At 37.0% G+C, this 19,820-nt stretch overlaps 1 protein-coding gene across 1 annotated transcript in view; it reads left to right on the top strand.

Moving 5' to 3' along the window:
* Positions 1–19,820, top strand: part of LMBRD1 (LMBR1 domain containing 1) — a 113,811-nt gene that overhangs the window by 54,135 nt on the left and 39,856 nt on the right. The window contains exons 7-9 of the mRNA XM_008059001.2: positions 302–375; positions 11,759–11,884; positions 15,831–15,983. Of these exons, the coding sequence (XP_008057192.1) occupies positions 302–375; positions 11,759–11,884; positions 15,831–15,983 (353 nt within the window). The remainder of the gene's footprint in view (positions 1–301; positions 376–11,758; positions 11,885–15,830; positions 15,984–19,820) is intronic.

The raw sequence follows: 19,820 nt of genomic DNA, 5'->3' as shown, positions 1-19,820 counted from the left end.
TTACTGATCTCTTTTTAGGCCCAATAAATAGACGGTAATTTTCCTCTTAATTTTAAGAAGTAGAGGAAAGACAACCTTAGCCAGCCTGAAAGATCTTTTGCAAGTCAATTTGTGGAAAGCCCTTTGAAACTCTTTTTTCTACTTGCAGTGAGCACTTCAAGGACATGGGAGTATTTATGTGTTTTTATGGCTTTGGAATATATAAGATGCTCAGTTTCTTATATTTTATACTGACTTGCTGAATGTAAATGTTTGAATTGTGCATATTTGTACATTTTTAAGAGTTTTTCTTTCTTTACAGATGGCTTAGCTGCATTGTCCTTTTCTATTAGTTCTCTGACTTTGATTGGAATGTTGGCAGCTATAACTTACACAGTGAGTGTAATAATGATAATTTAGTAAAATTAAAGAATTGCCTAATAAAGCAATTTTTTAACCTAAGTAATCTGTTGAACTTAATTTTATTTTTCTTTTTAATATTTTAGTTATTTCTTCAGTTTTTCTTCAGTTTTTTTAACCTAAGTGAAAGATAAAGTTTTAATTATTATTCTCAATCCTTTTTTCTGTGTTTGTGAAATTTAATATTTAAGAATAAGTTTTATAGCTTGTGAACCTTGAAGGTAGTTATATATTATGTTATAACAGATATACTGGTTTATAAGCATGTTAGAACTCTGAACCATAGACCAATATCTGTTACTGATTCAGGAGATTTATCCTATTTGGGGATATAGGAATTGTAAAACCAAGTATTCCATATAAACTGCTGTGTCTTTTATTTTATTTTATTTTATTTTACCTTTCTTTAAGAGGTAAGATGTGAATTATAAATGACTGACTAAACATACTCACTGCTCTTAGAATCTTTTCTCCAATTAGAAAAGCCAGTAGTAAATGTTTCTCCTTATCTACCCCTGAGAGTTGTGTAAGAAACTTTATAATTATCACCCTAGAACCCTTCAGATTAATGAATTTTATATTTAAAGACCTCTTAATTCTTGCAAAGATGGAAAATACGGTTACAAAAGAAATATTTTTGGATTTTTTTTTCTCCACATGTCTTCCTTTAGACATAAAGAAATGAGCTACTAGTGTAACAGCAGAATCTAGTTTTGTTACATGGTCATTCATGTGCCATAAAGTCTGATAAAAGATGCCTAAAAGACATGCATTTTAATATCTCACAAGTGCTTATTTGGGTACTCACTTTTATTATTCATTGCCATTTTTGTATTTTTATTTGTTATCACATAAGGAATTTGCCATCTAATATTAGTGGGTGATTATCTTACTGTCTCATAGAATGTATGTACAACATGTTAGTAGTTTTTTAAAAAACAGCAACAAATTAAGAACAAATTGGGCATTAGGCCTGGACTCTCACTGCTATTCTGTGATTGATTTGTTATGCTGATCTTGGGTTTGTCTTTTAACTGTCCTGAGTCAGTGTTAATTGGGAATAGAAAATGCCTCACAGAGATTTTTGAAGGTCAGATGATGGTGTTTGTAAAAGTGCTTTGAAATGGTAGGGAAATGAGGATATAGCAGTCAATACACAATTAGGAGGAGCAAAGGAAAAAGAAATCCAGTAGGTATGTCAGTATCAGGAGCTACCAAGGGCCTGGAATTTTACCCTACTGGCTACTTGCCGGTTTTGTAGATGGTGGCTGAAAATGTAAGACTTCTGTGTCAGGGAAAATAACTTTATTACCCATAGGATCAGTATTCTCTTATGTTAGTTCCCTGGCTTCCTGGTTCCCACAGAACCTGGAGAAGAGAAGCAAATAAGGCCTGCACAAAGTAGTGCACTACAAGAGAAGCCTCTCATGATGGCAAGCACTTGTCCTTTGTTTCAGAGGACAGTGCCGTCTGCATCTACCAAGACTGTTGGCTGTACTAATGTCTTTGAAAAGACAGCACAGGAAATCAAAGGGCCATTGGTTCCTGCCCTGCAAAATTGCAGAAATGAAAGGTGCATGGAGACTTGTCTCCTTGGTGGTCAAGGGATGGGAGCTGTGAAGGAAGGTAAGGCAGCGTGAGGAATAGACAAGTGGAAGCTGACACTACATCCAGGCAGGAGCAGCATCTCCAGCATCTACACAGAAACCTGAATGGAGGGAAGCAAGCCACGAGGGGCATGTGCATGCATACACCCTAAGTGTGCACACATGTGGTGTTCAGTCCTAGCGATAGGCGGAGCCATTGTGGCTAGAGCTCAGCTCACAAGGGGCAAGGCAAGGGAGGCAAGAGGCCATTGGCAGGTGGAGCCTTACAGACCGTGGTGAGGGTTTTGAATTCCATTCTGATTGTGATCAGACGCTATGGGAAGGTTTTAAATGGAAAAGATAACGGTATCTGACAAACATTTTGGCAGTATTGCTCTGGTGGCTCTGAATTAGATAAGCTATGAGGGTGGTGAGGGGAAGTGGAAAAATGAGTAAACTTATTAAAATTATTGGAAGGAGTGCTCAGTAGGAACTATATTATGGTCAAGATAAATATTTTAAACAAACATTTTAGATTGTTCCAGTAGAAACTTTGAAAGTTATCATTTAAGGCCGGACTCGGTGGCTCCGCTTGTAATCCCAGCACTTTGGGAGGCCGAAGCGAGAGGATTGCCTGAGCCCACGGGTTCAAGACTCACCCAGGCAACTTGGCGAGACCTCGTCTCTACAATAAATAAAAAATTAGCCAGGCGTGGTAGCGTGCGTCTGTAGTTCTGGCTACTTGGAAGGCTGAGGTGGAAGGATCGCTGGAGCCCAGCAGGTTGAGGCTGCAATGGCCGGGAGCATGCCATTGCCCTCAAGTCTGGGTAACAGAGTGAGACTCCAACTCAAAAAAAAAAAAAGAAAATTATCATTTAAATAAATCTAATATAATAATCATGCAGAATTAGTTAAGGTAGCCTTAGAAGAGCTTTACTTTCTAGAGCTGCAGTCCCAACCTTTTTGGCATCAGGAATCGGTTTTATGGAAGACAATTTTTCCACAGACCAGGGTAGGTGAACTGGGGTGGAGATGTGTAGTCAAGACCAATTTGTATTTGCAGCCACTCCCCAGCACTAACATCACTGCCTCAGTTCCACCTCAATCATTAGGCATTAGATGCTTATAAGGATTATACAAACTAGATTTCTCACATGCACAGTTCACAATAGGCTTCACACTCCTATGAGAATCTAATGTCACCACTGATCTGACAGGAGGTGGAGTTCAGCTTGCTTGCTGCTAACCTCCTGCTGTGCAACCTGGCTTCTAACAGGCCACAGACAGGTACTGGCCTGTGGCCTATGGCCTGGGGGTTGGGGACTCCCATTCTAGAGAACAGCAGGTCTTCAGATAATGTTGTTTTGCTCAATGTTGTTTTGTTATAATGTTGATGAGAAAAAAACATCAAGTCCTGACCAGGGCCACTGTCTGTGTAGAGTTGGTAGGTTCTCCCCATGTCTTTGTGCTCCAATGTCTTCCCACAGCCCAGAGATGTGCACATTAGGTGAACTGATGTGTCTGTGTTGTCCCAGCGGGAGTGAATGTGTGTAAGTGTGTGTGTGAGAGGCCCATTCATGGGATGGTGTCCTGTCCTGGGCCTAGTTCCCATCGTGTGTCCTCAGCTGCTAGGATGAGATCTAGTTGCCCATGATTCTAAACTAGAATAAACAGGTTGAAAAATGAATAAATACAAATTACTGTAAAATGAAAATTTGTCAAGTATATAAAAGGCAAATGCACAACAGTAAACAAGATACGAAGGTGTTCAATAAGCACAGCATGTTTGTAAGGGTTTCTGTTTGAACTTTGTGGTGCTGGAGGTTCCTTACAGTTTTCACTTTTCAGACATTTCTTTGATTTAACTGCCCCCAGCATGACTGCTGTCACTCATTGGTTCACCAAAACTTGGGTAATTATCTTACTTGTTTTTATTAAGACTTCTCAATATATATATAGAGCTTACATTTATTTCACTGTTTAGTATTGGAAACATTTAGGTCTTTATTTAGAAGGTTGGTGAAGTTTTTATGACTGGAAATATACCCTAATAACTTAACTCTTGTTTAGATCAATTAGCCTGTGGGAAAATTGGTTTTGTCATATATCATTTCACTTAAAGTCATAGTTGCCAAGAACCTATTGACAATGTTCAGTGAGGAATGACTATCCAGAGGGCTGGGCTGAAGGGCACTGATAAAACAGCCAAAGACCTTATCCCAAGATCGAGGCCAGGAGCCAGAACCACCTGGGGGTGTTGCTGCACAGGTAGGAGGGGCTGCCTAGGCCAGGGAGTGAGTCCAGTGTCACAGTGTGCTGAGGCCCATCTTCCCAGGATTAAGAGTGTTTTCTTTATGGCATGAGTAATAACATTTTGACAGTTGGGTGCAGAGGCTGAAGTGTGGCCTGCAAGGCCATGGGTCCCTTGACAGACTTTACTGTCTGCATTTCTTTATCTGTAAAGTGGGGTAACAATTTAGTAGTAAGTTTGTGAGGATTTACTTAATCTATCAAGTCTCAGAATCTGTTGACCACTCAAAAATAGTCATTATTGGCTTAAACAGTTGAATATTCACAGTTTCATATGGTTCAAATGAGTTCCCGCCTCTTTCTTCTCTCACTGAAAATAAACCAAGTGTAAACAGCATTTGTATCGTGACCAGGGAGAATGTGGATATCCCAAGTTGTGGAAGTCAGAGAGGTGGTCATGGTGGAATGGTGGTAAGTTGGGGTGGGAGAGCAAGGATAGATGTATAATGCTGCTTAATAACACTACAGGTGTGCTCAAAGCTCAGTAAGAGGACATTTTGCTACCAATCCGTGATTTGCTCAGATTTAATTCCTGCAGGGCATAGAGGAAGGGAGGATAGGTTAGCCAAAAGCCTGTTGAAGGTTCAGTGTGGTGTGTGCCATTGAGCCCCGGCCAGGAGGTGTGTGTGACTGAGCCCTGGCCATGAGTTATGTGTGGCTAAGCCCTGACCATGAGGTGTGTGCAACTGAGCTTCGACCATGAGATGTAAGCGGTTGGGACCTGACCATGAGATGTGTGTTGCTGAGCCCTGGTCATGAGGTATGTGCAGTTGAACCCTGGTCAGGAGGTGTATACAGTTTATCCTTGGCCATGAGGTGTGTGAAATTGATCCCTGGTCATGAGGCATGTATGACTGAGCCCTGGTCATGAGGTGTGTGTGGCTGAGCCTTGGCTATGGGGTGTGTGTGACTGAGCCCTGGCCATGAGGTGTGTGCAGTTAATACTTAGTCATGAGGTATGTGTGGCTGAGCCCTGGTCACGAGGCGTGTGTGGTTGAGTCCTGGCCATGAGGCATGTGCGACTGAGCCCTGGTCATGAAGTGTGCGCGGTTGAGCCCTGACCATGTGGCGTGTGTGACTCAGCACTGGTCATGAGGTGTGTGCAGTTGAGCCCTGGTCATGAGGTATGTGTGGCTGAGCCCTGGTCATGAGGTGTGTGCAGTTGATCCCTGGTCATGAAGTATGTGTGCCTGAGCATTGGCCATGAGGTATTTGTGACTGAGTCCTGGTCATGAGTTATGTGAGGCTGAGCCCTGGTCATGAGGTGTGTGCAGGTGAGTCCTGGTCATGAGGCATGTGTGACTTATTCCTGGTTATGATGTGTGTGTGGTTGATCCCTAGTCATGAGGTGTGTGTGGCTGAGCCCTGGTCATGAGGTGTGTGTGGTAGAACCCTGGTCATGAGGTGTATGCAACTGAGCCCTGGTCATGAGGTATGTATGGCTGAACCCTGCTCATGAGATATATGCCACTGAGCACTAGTCATCAGTGAGTCTTGGTGTGTACAATCTAATATCTGATTTCTAGTTTCCCATCTGTCAAATGGGCCAATAGTACTCTAACTTTAACAAAAATTCATTGAAAATCAACTATATATAGACAAGTGGGTTTATTATAGATCAGTGATTAATAGTATAATTATTCTATTTACTTGCAGTTGGGATACAAAGCTTTCTCATAACTTCTTTTGCAAAAGCTTAAGACTTGGACTTTTCCTATGGTAACATGAAAGAGTGTGTAGAACATATTGTGAGAAGGAGAAGAGTTTAATTTTAATAAAGTGCCCAGAATGGGATATTAGTACCAAGAGCACTTTGACTCTAAATATAAAGAATTAATTATTAAATGTAAAATCATGTTTATTACAGAAATTATAACTAATTTTTTGCATTGAGACTAGAGAAGTTTTTGTATTTTATGTGACAGTCAGATGTGAATTTCTTAGATACGTATGATTGTTTATTTTTGAAATTAGTTGATTATTTAATTTTTACTAAGATTCTGACTACCATATCATGTCTCAACAAGTGCCAAAATATTTGACACTCAGTTTTAGAAGAAAAATATCAAACTACAAATGATCTTGCCTATTGTTTTAAGCTTACTTTGCAAGGGAATCTGATACTTTTTAAATTTAAAAATGAAACCTATGGGCACAACTATCTATGTGGACTATTTTAATTTTTTGGTGCCACCAAGTGGGGAAATGATGAATAATGTTCTTCACAGAATGTCTTGTGTGGACCTGTGGCATGCTATAGAGGTAGAGATGGCTGCACCGTGTACCCTTGAACTTCAGCAAGGCTTTACATTTGTCCTCTAGAATGTTTATGAATTCTAAATATATACTTTCATATTACTATGATAATCTATGTACATTGAATATAAAATACATACAAATAGATTAAAGAAAATTAAGGATTAAAATACAAGCATAAAACAGTTAATATATTTTTCTTGTACCTATCAAAAGTTGCTTTGTCCCATGTCTTAGTTCAGGTTGCTATAACAAATATACCATACACCAGGTGGCTCACACAACAAACATTTATTTCTCACAGTTCTGGAGTCAGCAACTTGGGTGTCTGGTGAGGACCCGCTTCCTTGTGCAGCTGAGCCCTGGTCATGGAGTGTTTGCCTTGGTTTGCCATTGGCTGTCTTCTCATTGCCTCTCACATGATAGAGAGCAGAGAGAGGAAGGAAGCAGGCTCTCTGGTGTCTCTTCTTATAAGGGTACTCATCTGATTCATAAGGGATCCACCTTCATGACTCAATTGCCTTCCAAAGGCTCTGCCTACAAATACCATCACACTGGGGGCTAGGCTTCAGCACAGGAATTTTAGGAGGACACAAACATTCAATCCATAGTATACCACCTTATGAACTAAATAATTGCTTATCAATAATATTTTGAGACAGAAATCCTCTTTAAAAGTCAAATTTCTCAACCTTCTGTGTGATGCCATATTTCTTGAGTATATGCCACAGATTGTACGAGGCACTGTTATTTTATGTACCACTATAAGGAAAAAAAATCTCTGACGGTGCTTCCTTAATCGTTTATAATTTTTGTTTTATATTTAGTAAGCAAAATTTCTTGGCTTTTTAAATAAAGTCACATCACTCTTTTACACATGTGACAAGGAAAATATGAATGAAATAAATTGGAAAGGCATTCATAAAATTTCACATTTGGAGTGTGAGAATTCTGGATCACTTTTTGAATTGATTATTGATGTCCATACTATAGAATACAGATGCTCTTTGATTTACAATGGGGTTACATCCCAGTAAACTCATTATAAGTTGAAAATATTGTAAGTTGAAAATGCATTTAATATGCCTAATTTACTGAACATCCTAATTTAGCCTAGCCTACCTTGAATGTGCTCAGGACATTTAAATTAGCTACAGTTGGTCAACATCATCTAGCACAAAACCTGCTTTATAATAAAGCTTTGAATATCTCATGTGATTTATTGAACACTGTATTGAAAGTGAAAAACAGAATGGTTTCATACCATCATAAAGTTGAAAAATCCCAAATTGGACCTTTGTGAGACAAGGATTATCAGTGTTGTCTTTTATTTTTATTGATACATAATAGATGTACACAATTTTCAGGGTGCACATGATATTCACATACATTCGTATGTGTTGATCAAATCAGGGTAATTGAGATATTCATCCCTTTAGACATATATCTTTATGTGGGGAACATTCAAATTACTGTCTTATAATTGTTTCAAAATGTGCAGTTGGCTATTGTTAATTGTAGTCACCCTGCTGACTTGTTGAACATAAGTCTTATTGCTTCTGTTTAAATATATTTTATACCATTAATTGGTCTCTCTTCACTCCTTCTCCTTCCCCAGTCTGCTCTCTACCTTAGTCATGTTCAGGGAAATAAGCTAGGCACGAAAGACAGTATCACGTATTCTCACTTATATGTGGGAACCAAAAAAGTGTATTGTCTTTCATGCTATCAAGAGCGTTGGTGTAGCTTTTCTTGAGTGTTCTGCTCTTATCACTGAGATTTTCTTTGAAGCTGCTAAAACACCCATTCTGTAAATTTAAGTTGCTTTGCTGTGGTTTCTTGTCTTGCTGTGTGAAAGGCAATCCAGTTGCATCTACCTAAGAAGAAAAGTGCAAAATAGCTCCTCTCTTGGTATCTCCCTTTCTTAAGCTCATGAAGTACTTGACTGTTGCTTTGCAAGAAAATTAGCATTGTGCTCATTGTTGTCATGAATGTTTGCTTACTGTTTTTTTCTCCGTACTTCTATATTAACTTCTTGTTCGGATGTCAAATCACAATACTGTCTTATAAGACATAACTGGTAATTAAACTCAGTGGTTGTACCAAGAGTACATATAGCTTAACTGAATACTATATAATGTGACCAGCTTTGACCAAACTCATGACTTCTGCCTAGCCAGTGATTATAAGATGCCTTCAATTTCAAGATGCACCCAAATTTCACTGATGTTAAATGTAAGAAAATGTATGTCTTAAAATCAGTGAATGCTTAAAAGGGATGTCTTGAGTACTTGCATTGTTTCATTATTCATAGCAACAGGTATGTCCTGAATAATAGGTTTTACAAATATGTGAGAGAGATTGATTCAGTCTACAGGTAGTGCTTGGTGTTTACCCTTTGCGGTAATCCAAGATTCATGTGTTGGAAACCATCTCTAGGTAAAGGAGAGGCTTTTCTCTACAAGCTCCATAAACTGAGCAGTGCAAGAAGGCATTTGGAATGTAACTTGTATATATTGCTTTAAAACATCTTAGTTTTAAAATAGAGCTGGTGATTTATTCTTGGAAGTCAAAACAAATAAAATCGGAGGCAGCTATGGCCAAACAGAAGCATTTTAAGCTATAGGATCTCCTTAGCCTTCTTGATTTTTTTTGGAAATTCACTAGAGGGCAGTAGTAAGCAATAAAAGTTTTGTTTCTGACCAGACAATCTTTTGTACATTTTTTTCCCCCAGAAAAAGTCTAAGATTAAATTCAAAAGATTGTTGTTTAAAGTCTCTAAACGTTGCTTTACATAAGGTTATATGATGCTTATAATCTAAATATTATAGTTGTTTCCTGATAAGTAATTGAAACTGCAATCCAAAAACAAGCTGAAAGCTTAGTATCTGAATATGGCTACTTTCTTCTATTTGCTGTCTTCCAACAATTAAAAATTCAAAAATAATGATGTATTTTTGTCCCATATTGCCATAAGTTGTTACCAAGAATATTTTTATTCTTAAGTATTTTTATTTTCTAAAATATTTTACATTAAGCTATTTAGGAATTCAGTTCAGCTTTTCTAATAAATACGTCAATTCCATGTAAGGAAATAACTTTGTGTGAATTAAGAGCTCTCTCTTTTAAAAAGATTTTTGGTTAAATATTCTTAGATAAATTATTTTATTAATTTAATAAATGTTTGTACTTGAAATAAAGGTAGAAAGAAAAAGAATTGAGACCTAGTAGTTACATGCCAAATAGCCTGGTATTTGTTACTAGTCTGTTTGGCCAAGGTTGGCAGATGTAATGATAAAACAAATGTGCACACCAGGAATGTTAATATGTATTGTTAGGTGTTGTAACTGAATTATAATCAAGGCACCTTTACAAGTCAGGGAAGGTTGCTCAGACATAGTATAATTAGACCTGAAGTAGGGTGAGAAGGTAGACATTCTAGATGAGGGGCTGCATGTATTGAAGTGTGCTTGCTGGACAGAGCCTGAAGTAGTATAAAATCCTCATGAACTGTGAACAGTTCAGAGGTGTGAGATGCAGTTAGCAAGTTGGTAGGGTTGAGCTCATGAAGGAATTTATGTGCAGGATTACATTAACTGGAGTCTGTTCACAAGACCAATGATTCTGCCTTTCATTGGAAAAATAGTAACACAACTTCTTAAAACAATCTTATATGAAGTTCTGATATATTTTTTAAAAAGGTGAGTAAGTAGAATTTCTTGGGTAAAGTAGCATCATGTCCCTGAAGGCTAGCTGCCTTCTTATCTTCTGTAGTGGCCCTAGAAGCACCTTTCCAGAATCCTAGGAACTCATACTAGAATCTTTGAAAAATATACTTACTAGTCCTGGAGGATCTTAAAGCATATTAATTAGAGGAATGGCATAACTTGACTTGGATGTTAGCATGGGATCACTGTGGAGACAGTGTGGAAGAATGGCTTTATAGAAAATGAGACCTGCAGACCAGTTGGGAATATTTAGGGGACCTTGTGTTTGGCAGTGCAGTCTAAGTAAGGGCAATGTTGTCAGTATTGACGAGATGAGAAGATTACTTCAGAAATGGTATTGAGTACTGAAGTTAGTACAGAAAGAACCCTAATCCCTCCGACAGAGAATCACAGGCATTGAGGTAAAATAGGCCTAGTTTGGGAGTGGTTTGGGAGGTCAGGGATTCATACTTGGGAATAAATTGGGTTTAGCAAAATAATGCCTTGGTGTTTGATTGTAAAAAGCAACATGGGTACTGAACTGTTAAAATAATATGTGAGTATGCAGAATTGGTAAATAATCCTTATATGATATTATATGTTTATTAGAGTATTGAATTATTATGTTATTTTTTTTATCAATAATGTTTAAAGGCTTTGGAAATATTAGAGTAATCAAATAAGTCAAAATGATAATGGGAGAGGCCTATAAGGAAAGGTTAAAGGAACTATGAGGTACTTTGGTTCCTAGGACTTTAATTTTTACATATTTCAATGTTTTGAGGATTATATTTTTAATATAAAGTTTATACTCAATTATATATATATTTTACTTTTTACCAAGGTATACATTTTACAAGTATCCATTTGATAAGAATTGAGTTAAATAGAGGGATATTCCTCTACAGTTTGAGTATCTCTAATCCAAAGATCCAAAATATAGACTGCTCCATAATTCAAAACTTTGAGCCCAAAGGAAATGCTTATTGGCATTTAGATTTTAGAATTTCAGATTAGGGATGCTTGATAATGCAAAAACTGAAAAAAATCTGAAATCCAAGACACATCTGGTCCCAGGCATTTCAAATGAGGGATACTCAACCTGTACTTACTATATATGGTTGGATAAAATGTCTTTTTTTCATAGAAAATAATTTTATAAATTGTTTTTACTGATTTATACTATCTTAATTAGCCTAAAGTCATAATTTATTACTTTGATAAAGTATTATATGTCTTTTCATTGTATTTTCGACTTGTCTTTGAGGAATAGTTAGTGTTATAAATGTAACTGTTTGAATGTAAATATGAAATAAATAGGAGCATTATAAGACATATGTTTTATATGTTTCACTCCGTATTCCATGTTATTCAATAATTGTATGCCTTCACAACTACTGACTTTTAAGTTATTACTTCAAAGGTCATTTTTAGACTAAAAATTATGTATGACGTTTAAAATAGTAGTACTAAAACATATTCCAATTGTGCTTCTTGTAGGCCTATGGCATGTCTGCATTACCTTTAAATCTGATCAAAGGCACAAGGAGTGCTGCTTATGAACGTTTAGAAAACACTGAGGACATTGAAGAAGTGGAGCAGCACATTCAGACCATTAAATCCAGAGTGAGCTGGTGCATTATTGTAATTGGGAAACATAAAATTATTTTATCTTTGAGCTACTTTCTGATGTTATTTAGATATTGGCAAACCCATAATTGTTTACAATGTTTGAATTTTTTGCAGCATATCCTTCAAGAACCATGCCTGTATGTTTAAAAATGTGTCTTCTGTATAATGTAGGACACTGGCAATTTGAGTGTCATTGTTCTAACACTTAAAAAAAAAAGTTCTACTTATGGATGAGCCAGACCTTGTATCTTTAATACGTAGTTCCAAGGTATTCTGTGTATGATATATTCCACTAAGCTAACATAATTCTGATAAACCACCATAATTTTACACAAAAAGAAAAACATATACTATCTTTCTTATGAAAGTAAAGGTAAATATTTTAATATAAATAGAAATATTACCAATTCAAAATCTGTGCGTAGTAAAAGAATGCTTCATAATTATTAGGTTAGATTTATCTCAGAAGTGCAAGCATAGTACATTAGAAAATATGTTGAAGTAGTTTAATATATTGAGTATTTGGCAAAAGTCTATTTGTAGCTATATATTTTTTAAAAAGTCTTGTCTGATTAGAAGAGAAGAGAATACTGAACAGACAAAACCTCTAATAAACATTATACTTAATAGTGAAAGAGTAGAAACATCTCAATTAGAGCCAAATGTAGGACAGGGATGTCAGTATCATTGACATAGGTAAGCATTGAGGGAAGAGAGGACAAAGGAAAATAACTTTTGTTATTTGCAGTTATCATCTACCAAGTTAATCTAAAAGAATCAACTGGCAAAGCTAGTTGAACTAATCAAAGTTTCTCAAAATGCCTATACATAGTTATAAAAATAATTAACCAGTTGGAGGATGTAATAGGAAATGATAACATTCACAATGGCCACAAACTATAAAGTAATAAGAAATATGAGGATCTTCCTGGTGGAAATTATAAAATTTACTGAAATACTTAATAGAAGACTGAAATGAATTGAGAATACCATCAGAGCTTAATTGGGAAGATTCAATATTGTAGAGATGGCAGTTTTCTACAAGTTTTGGTATAGATTCAATACAGTTTATAAAAGACAAAAACAAAATTTGCATAAAAACTCATACTTTATAAAAATGAATTCTGAATTCAAACCAAATACAAAGTTTATATGACATTAGCAGGAAGTAAGAGTAAAATTTTATTTTGTTATAGATAAGACCTTTCTAAACAATACACAAAATCCAGGTGCTAATTAAGAAGTTTGGTGAGTTTTAGATTTTTATGTCCTCAAATTTATGTACCAAAAAAAAAGGACACCAAAAAGAAAGTTAAAAATGAACAATAATGTCGGAGAAAATCTGCAGCATGGTTGATACATAAAGAACATCTTCAAATCAGTAAGAATAAAGACAAGCAACACTCAGAAATAAGGAACAAAGGACCCAATGAGGTAGTTCTGTGAAGGGAAACTAAAGGAAAAACATGAAATAGCACTTCAGCTAATTGGTGATCAGTAGGTTCACCAAGCATCTCAAAATTCCTGGGACCTGAGGAATTTTCCAGAACACAAGACTTTCCATGCTAAAACCAAGACTATTGGTAACCTTGAGTTGGAGATGTGAAAATTATAACAATTTAATACTTTCTTTAATCCATTGGAACTCCTTTATATTTTTTTTCATGTCAGGTGTTGATGAGAATTGGGGGGCTAGGTCTACCATTTGTGCGAATATGAGATATACAACCTTTAAAGAAAGTGGAATGTTGTGACGTGGGCTTGTACACACACACATACCTTTCAATAATTAAAGTTTAGTTCAACCATTCACCTCTTGGAATCCACCCTGCTGGATCATTTGGACACATTGTACCCAGGAGTGTACGGGTATTTATGACACCGTGTCAGTAATATCATTGGCTCTTGCCAAAAATAGGAAAAGGAAACCATCAGAATGTTCAAATATACGGTGCTTGCTAAATTAAGGCACCATGGTATATAGTGTGCTGTGCAGTGATGAAAAGGAATGAGGTAGGTTTATATAGCTTGAAGAATAGAAATTGTAAAATCAGACTTAGTTCAAATTCTGGCTCTGCTGATTATGCACATAACATCTGTGGACCTTAGTTTTCTCATTTAATACATGAGTGTAATATCGTTACCTGCCTCAAAGGGTTATTCTGAAGATTTAAGGAGAATAAATATAACAAGAGAAAACCAGTTTTATGCACAAGAAAGACGGTCAAGAAATGCTAGTTGTTTTCTTTTAAAAAAAAAGCATATTTGTATATATGTACATCTGTGGGTGTGGGTATGTAAATACCTAGAACATTTGTAGGATATTGGTCTATTTAACATCTAGCCATAGGAAAAGGCAGTGGTACTGTGGTCACTGGGGACTGAAGGGAAGCTTTCATGTTTCCTTTTTTTAAATACGAAGTTTGTTAAATCCCTTAGATACATTTTAACCTTTAGAAACTGCATTTTTTCTCTCAAATGAGATAAATGGTTGAGTTTCCCTCTTAGTATTCATTTCTCTGACGAACATTATATTGGTATAGTCACTTGGCCTGCAGAACAGACATCACCCCTCATTCCACTGTGGCAGTCACCAAATAGGCAGATAACTTGGGTTTATTCAAAGTGGATCCTGACATTAGTTTACTAATTTCTTTTTCTGAAATAGCATAAGCCAGTATTGAAACAAAATTACTGGGTTGTGGGTATCCTTTTGATATGATAATGACAATTTTGAGAAAAACGATTATGGTTGAGATAGAAAGTGCTGAACCCTTCTCATACCACAGTCTTGAAGTATCAGTGCCTGGATCTGTCTTCCATAAGGAAGTGTTCATTTTATTCCTCTGACCTTCAGAAAATATGTTCTGTAAGTTTCTTTTTCTGGAGTCTAGTGTGAGAATACCACCCAATGCACTTGCCTTAAAGGAATGAAGAGGATAATACAGTTCAGTGTATGGAAGTGTGCTTTCTGGGCTAGTAGCACCAGCATCTCCTGGAAATTTGGTTGAAATGTAAATTCTAGGCCCCACTTGAGACCTACTAAATCATATTCTCTGGGGGCAGGACCTGGAAATCTGTGTTTAACACACTTTTCAGGCAATTTTCATGCATGGTAAAGTCTGATGAGTGATAAGACGGAGGAGGACAGCTGGTTCCAGAAGGGCATGGTGATGCAAACGTGTGAAGAGATAGCATAGTTGTTGACATCTCTTCCTTGTAGCTGTGATTTCACCTCAAGGCTGCACTAGGTTATGCTGGAGAAGTGGGCCGTGTATTTGCTAAGAACCCACTTAAACCTTGATAGGAATAGTGGAGACATTCTAACACCTAATGCCTTTGCATTTTTAAAATGTAGTCCTGGGTAGATACTTTTCTTGTTTCTTCCAGCAAAAGCAAGCACATTTACATTTTACCTATTTTGTATTTAGGAGTCTTATAATTGTACCCAGTTGAAGACACTTAGAGGCAAAGGGGTTCACATGGGGAAGTGTGTCTTTGAGACATCAGGAGAAAGGTGCTGCTCATGGTTACAGAAAATACCACATAAACACAGCTGGAGATGGTTGGATAGGTTGGCCAAGGAAAGCATGACTCACTTGTGAACGTGCTTGGAAAACAGAGAAGTGCCCATCTTAGCAGTTGTTACAGAAACCTCTGCATGTTGCCTGAACTTGTGTGGCATCCCTCTGCTGGCATTTAATCAGGCTAAGAAACATCAGTTTACACAGTGAACTGTACACGCTGCTGTGTTTCAGTGTTGACCCTGGTAAGCTGTATTTACTGCCATAGCACCATTGTCAGGGTTTTTGTAGTTTCTCAGTTTGCCTAAAGGAGTGTTCAACCTAAAAAATTTCTGTTGACTGATCTGCTATATCTGGTGGGTCCTTTATTAAAATGCTGATGGTAAAAAACTTTTATTTTGTTCTGTTATTTGCAGAGCAAAGATGGCCGACCTTTGCCAGGAAGGGATAAGCGCGCTTTGAAACAACTTGAAGAAAGACTAAGAACACTTAGGAAAAGAGAGAGGCATTTAGAATTCATTGAAAACAGCTGGTGGACAAAATTTTGTGGTGCTCTGCGTCCCTTGAAGGTAAATGGAACTTTAAGAAATTATACTGTCACTCTTCTCTCAACGTTATGTAGTGCCTCTCAGAGAGACTGTGTTCTCCTTGGGAGGCATTACAGCATGTACTTAAGGTCATGGACTGTGGAGTTTAAATAACCTGGCTTTGCATCACAACCTTCATGTGGGAGTTCGGGCAAGGTGTGTAACCTCTCCAAGTTTCATATATTCATGTGTAGTGTAAATGTTATAACAGTTGTCGGGAAATGAAAATTTTAAAAAATATATAAGCAATGCATATGTTGCTAGCACAGTTTTCAAGTTTGTACTTTTTTATAAATAGGGAGATCTGGAACTTATATTAGAACTCAGGAACCTTGCTAAAGTAATAGAATTTGCCTCATTGTCAGATGATGCTCCTGGAGGTATGTTACAAGGTGTTATTTGAGATGAAAACCCATAATTATTACTGTTTTTACTTTTTAGAAACTTGTTTGCCAGCCTTGAATTCTTGGGACTGTAGTACCTAAACTTAAGTACCTAGATTGAGTTAAGTTTACTAAAATGTGACTCAGACTAAAAAGTAAAACTGTTTCCAGATAAGACCATACTGTATCTGGGGCCATTTCACACTGGATCTCTGCATGTAAGAGCATGCAAGTCATAACAAGTGCAGTGAATAGACTGACTTGAAGAGAAGTTAGGCAAGATGAAGTTAGGAAGTGGGTTTTGGCTAAATTTTAAAGGCATTGTTCAGAGAACTCATCCTCAAGGAGCCAGTCAGGTTGGATTCTGGTGCAGCTTTGTCTGCCTCTTATAATTAGAAAGGAAATACACCCCAAAAGCTCCTCTTTTAAGAGTTTGTTAAAAATACACCATAATCAGTTTTTCTATGTAATCAACTTTTTAACTTTCTGTAGAAAAAAAAATTTTTTTTGAGTTGGAGTCTCACTCAGTCGCCCATACTGGAGTGCAGTGGCCGCTCCCGGCCACCACAGCCTCGACCTGCTGGGCTCCGGTGATCCTTCCGCCTCAGCCTTCCGAGTAGCCGGAATTACAAGCATGCGCTACCACGCCCGGCTGATTTTTTGATTTATTGTAGAGATGAGGTCTTGCTGCCCAGGCGGGTCTCGAACCCACGGGCTCAGGCATTCCGCTCACCTCAGCCTCCCAAAGGCGCGGGATTATAGGCTGAGCCACCGAGCCCGGCAGAATAAATTTTTTAAAGATATTCCAGTCCTTTTTCCCCAAAGTAATTTATCTTCATAGCACCAAAGGTATGATGGAACCCTCTCTAGCCCCTATTTTAGTCCTAAATTGCTTATATGTTCTTATAAATATTTATAACTTGGTCTCTGACATCAGCTGCCTTCTTTTAAGCATACTGTGTCCCATTTCACTGAACGCATGGTGAGGATAATTTTTAAACCAACTTTATTGAGTATACAGATTGGTTTTACCAAATATAGATAGATAGAACATTCATCTTGCCTCAGAATCTACCTCGTGCCTCCCCTGCTCCCTTGAACTCAGACCCCTGGTAACTGCTAATGTTCTTCTTGTCATTGGAGTTTAGTTTTATGTGTTCTAGAGTTTTATATAAATGGAATCATAGAATGTACAAGTTTTTGTCTGGGTTATTTGACCCACCACAATGTTTTTGAGATTTGTCCATGTTATTGCATTTTTTTTCCCAGTGGTTCTCTCCATTTTATTGCTGAGTAGCACTGTACTCCAGTGTGTGTCTGTGTAGTAATTTGTTATTCCACTGTTAGTGGAAATTTGGGTTGTTTCTGGTTTGAGACTGTAGTGAGTAATGCTGATATAAACGTTTTTGTACAAATCTTTGTGTAGATATGTGGCTTTATTTTTATTGGGTAAATCCCTAGTGTTTAGTATATGTTTAACTTTGTGAAGGCTGGGCATGGTGGCTCATGCCTGTAATCCCAGCTTTTTGGGAGGCCAAGGCAGGAGATTACTGAGCCCAGGAGTTGAAGACCAGCCTGGGCAACATAGTGAGACCTCATCTCTTTAAATAAAAAATAAATAAATAAATAAACCAAAAAAATAAGTTTATAAGAAACTGCCAAAGTGTTTTCCAAAATGTTCCATTTTGCATTCTACAACAGCATGAGATCTCCGTCCTTGTATACTGGCTATTTACATATCTTTTGTAAAATGTGTGTGTAAATCTTTGGCCATTTTCTAAATTAAGTTTTCCTATTATGAGTGAGTTAAGAGAACTCTATATATTCTGGATCAAGTACTTTGGAAAATATACATGTTGTGAATATCATCTCTGAGTTTGTGGTTTCTTTTTTTATATTTTCTTAACTGTCATTCAAGCAGATATTTCTTAAATTTTAATGAATTTCAATTTATATATTTCTTTTTAGTTCATACTTTTGTCTTCTTAGAAATGTTTGTCTATTCTAAGGTAATTTTTTTTTTAATGTTTCCTTATAGAAGTTTTATGGGCTTAACGGTTATATTTAGGTTTGTGGCCCATTTTAAGTTAATTTTATGGCATGGTTTGACTTAAGGTTTAAGGTTTATTTTATTTTCTGTATGGATATTCAGTTGTTTCAGCACCATTTTCAAGTTAGTACTTTTCAGGACTGTCCTTGGTTCATTGAATTTTTTTGGCAGCTTTGTCAGGTCAATTGATAATAGTGTACGTGTGGGTCTGTTTCTGAAGCCTCTCTTCCACTCCATTGATCTTATGTCCTTATGCTAATACTTGATTGCTAGAGCTTTTATCATGAAGTCAGGTAGTATAAATTCTTCAGTTTCATTTTCTTTTTCTAAAATTGTTTTGGCTATGCTAAATCCTTTGCATCTCCATATAAATTTTAGAGCCAATTTATAATTCCATAAACTATGTTCTGGAATATATATTGGTATTACTTTGAATCTATAGGTAAATTTGGGGAGAATTGATAATAGTATTGAATTTTCCAACCCATGGATATGGTATCTTTTCGTTTATTTGCATCTTCTTAAAGCTCTCAGGACTGTTTTATAGTGTTCAATGTAGAGGTCTTACAGATATCTTGATAGATTTATCTCTAAGTATTTCTTTTTTTATACTGTTGCAAATTATGTTGTTTAATTTTAGTGTTTAATATTTGTTGCTAACATGTAGAAACTTGACTCTATATCCTGCAACCTGGCTCAATTATTTGTTGTAGTAGCCTTATTGTAGATTTGTTAGGAGTTTTTATGTACATGATCTTATCAGCTGCTAAAAGACAGTTTTACTTCTTCCTTTCAAATGTGAGATTTCCAATTGTTTTTCTTTTCTACTGTCTTTATGTCACTGGCTGAAATTTATGGTACAATGAGTTTATCATTTGTTCTTTTGTAATGTGGATGACCATTTCTGAATATTGATCTAAATTCCTGCCTGTCTGGTCTTCAGTTAGGAGTAGGGTGATAGGCATGGGAAGGAAATCTCTGGGGATACAAACTAAGTGTTGGCAACTGAAGGTTTAACATGTATGTGAAGAGATAAGCACTGCTTTTCCCTCAAATGAGATGGGAAAGTTATTTATGATTCATCACCATTTGTTTACCGTTTGTCTACTGTTGATGTAATTTAGAAACAGGAAGCCATGTGTTCCCTTAGTGTTTCTGAAACATTAGCATGGAGTCAACCCAGAGGAGGAATGCAGAGCGAGCCTCCCCCCCACTTTCCCCACACCGCCTGCTACATTCTGAGGGTGACTTAGGACCTTTGAGAAGTCCCTGACACAAAATTTCTCTGAAATTATGTTCTCAGCCGGGCTCGGTAGCTCAGCCTGTAATCCCGCGCCTTGGGAGGCTGAGGTGAGTGGATTGCCTGAGACTGCGGGTTCGAGACCG

This window comes from Carlito syrichta, unplaced genomic scaffold (assembly GCF_000164805.1).
Source record: "Carlito syrichta isolate Samal-C Ts95f unplaced genomic scaffold, Tarsius_syrichta-2.0.1 Scaffold303670, whole genome shotgun sequence".
Taxonomy (NCBI): Eukaryota; Metazoa; Chordata; class Mammalia; order Primates; family Tarsiidae; genus Carlito; species Carlito syrichta.
This window is presented reverse-complemented; position numbering and strand designations above follow the sequence as displayed.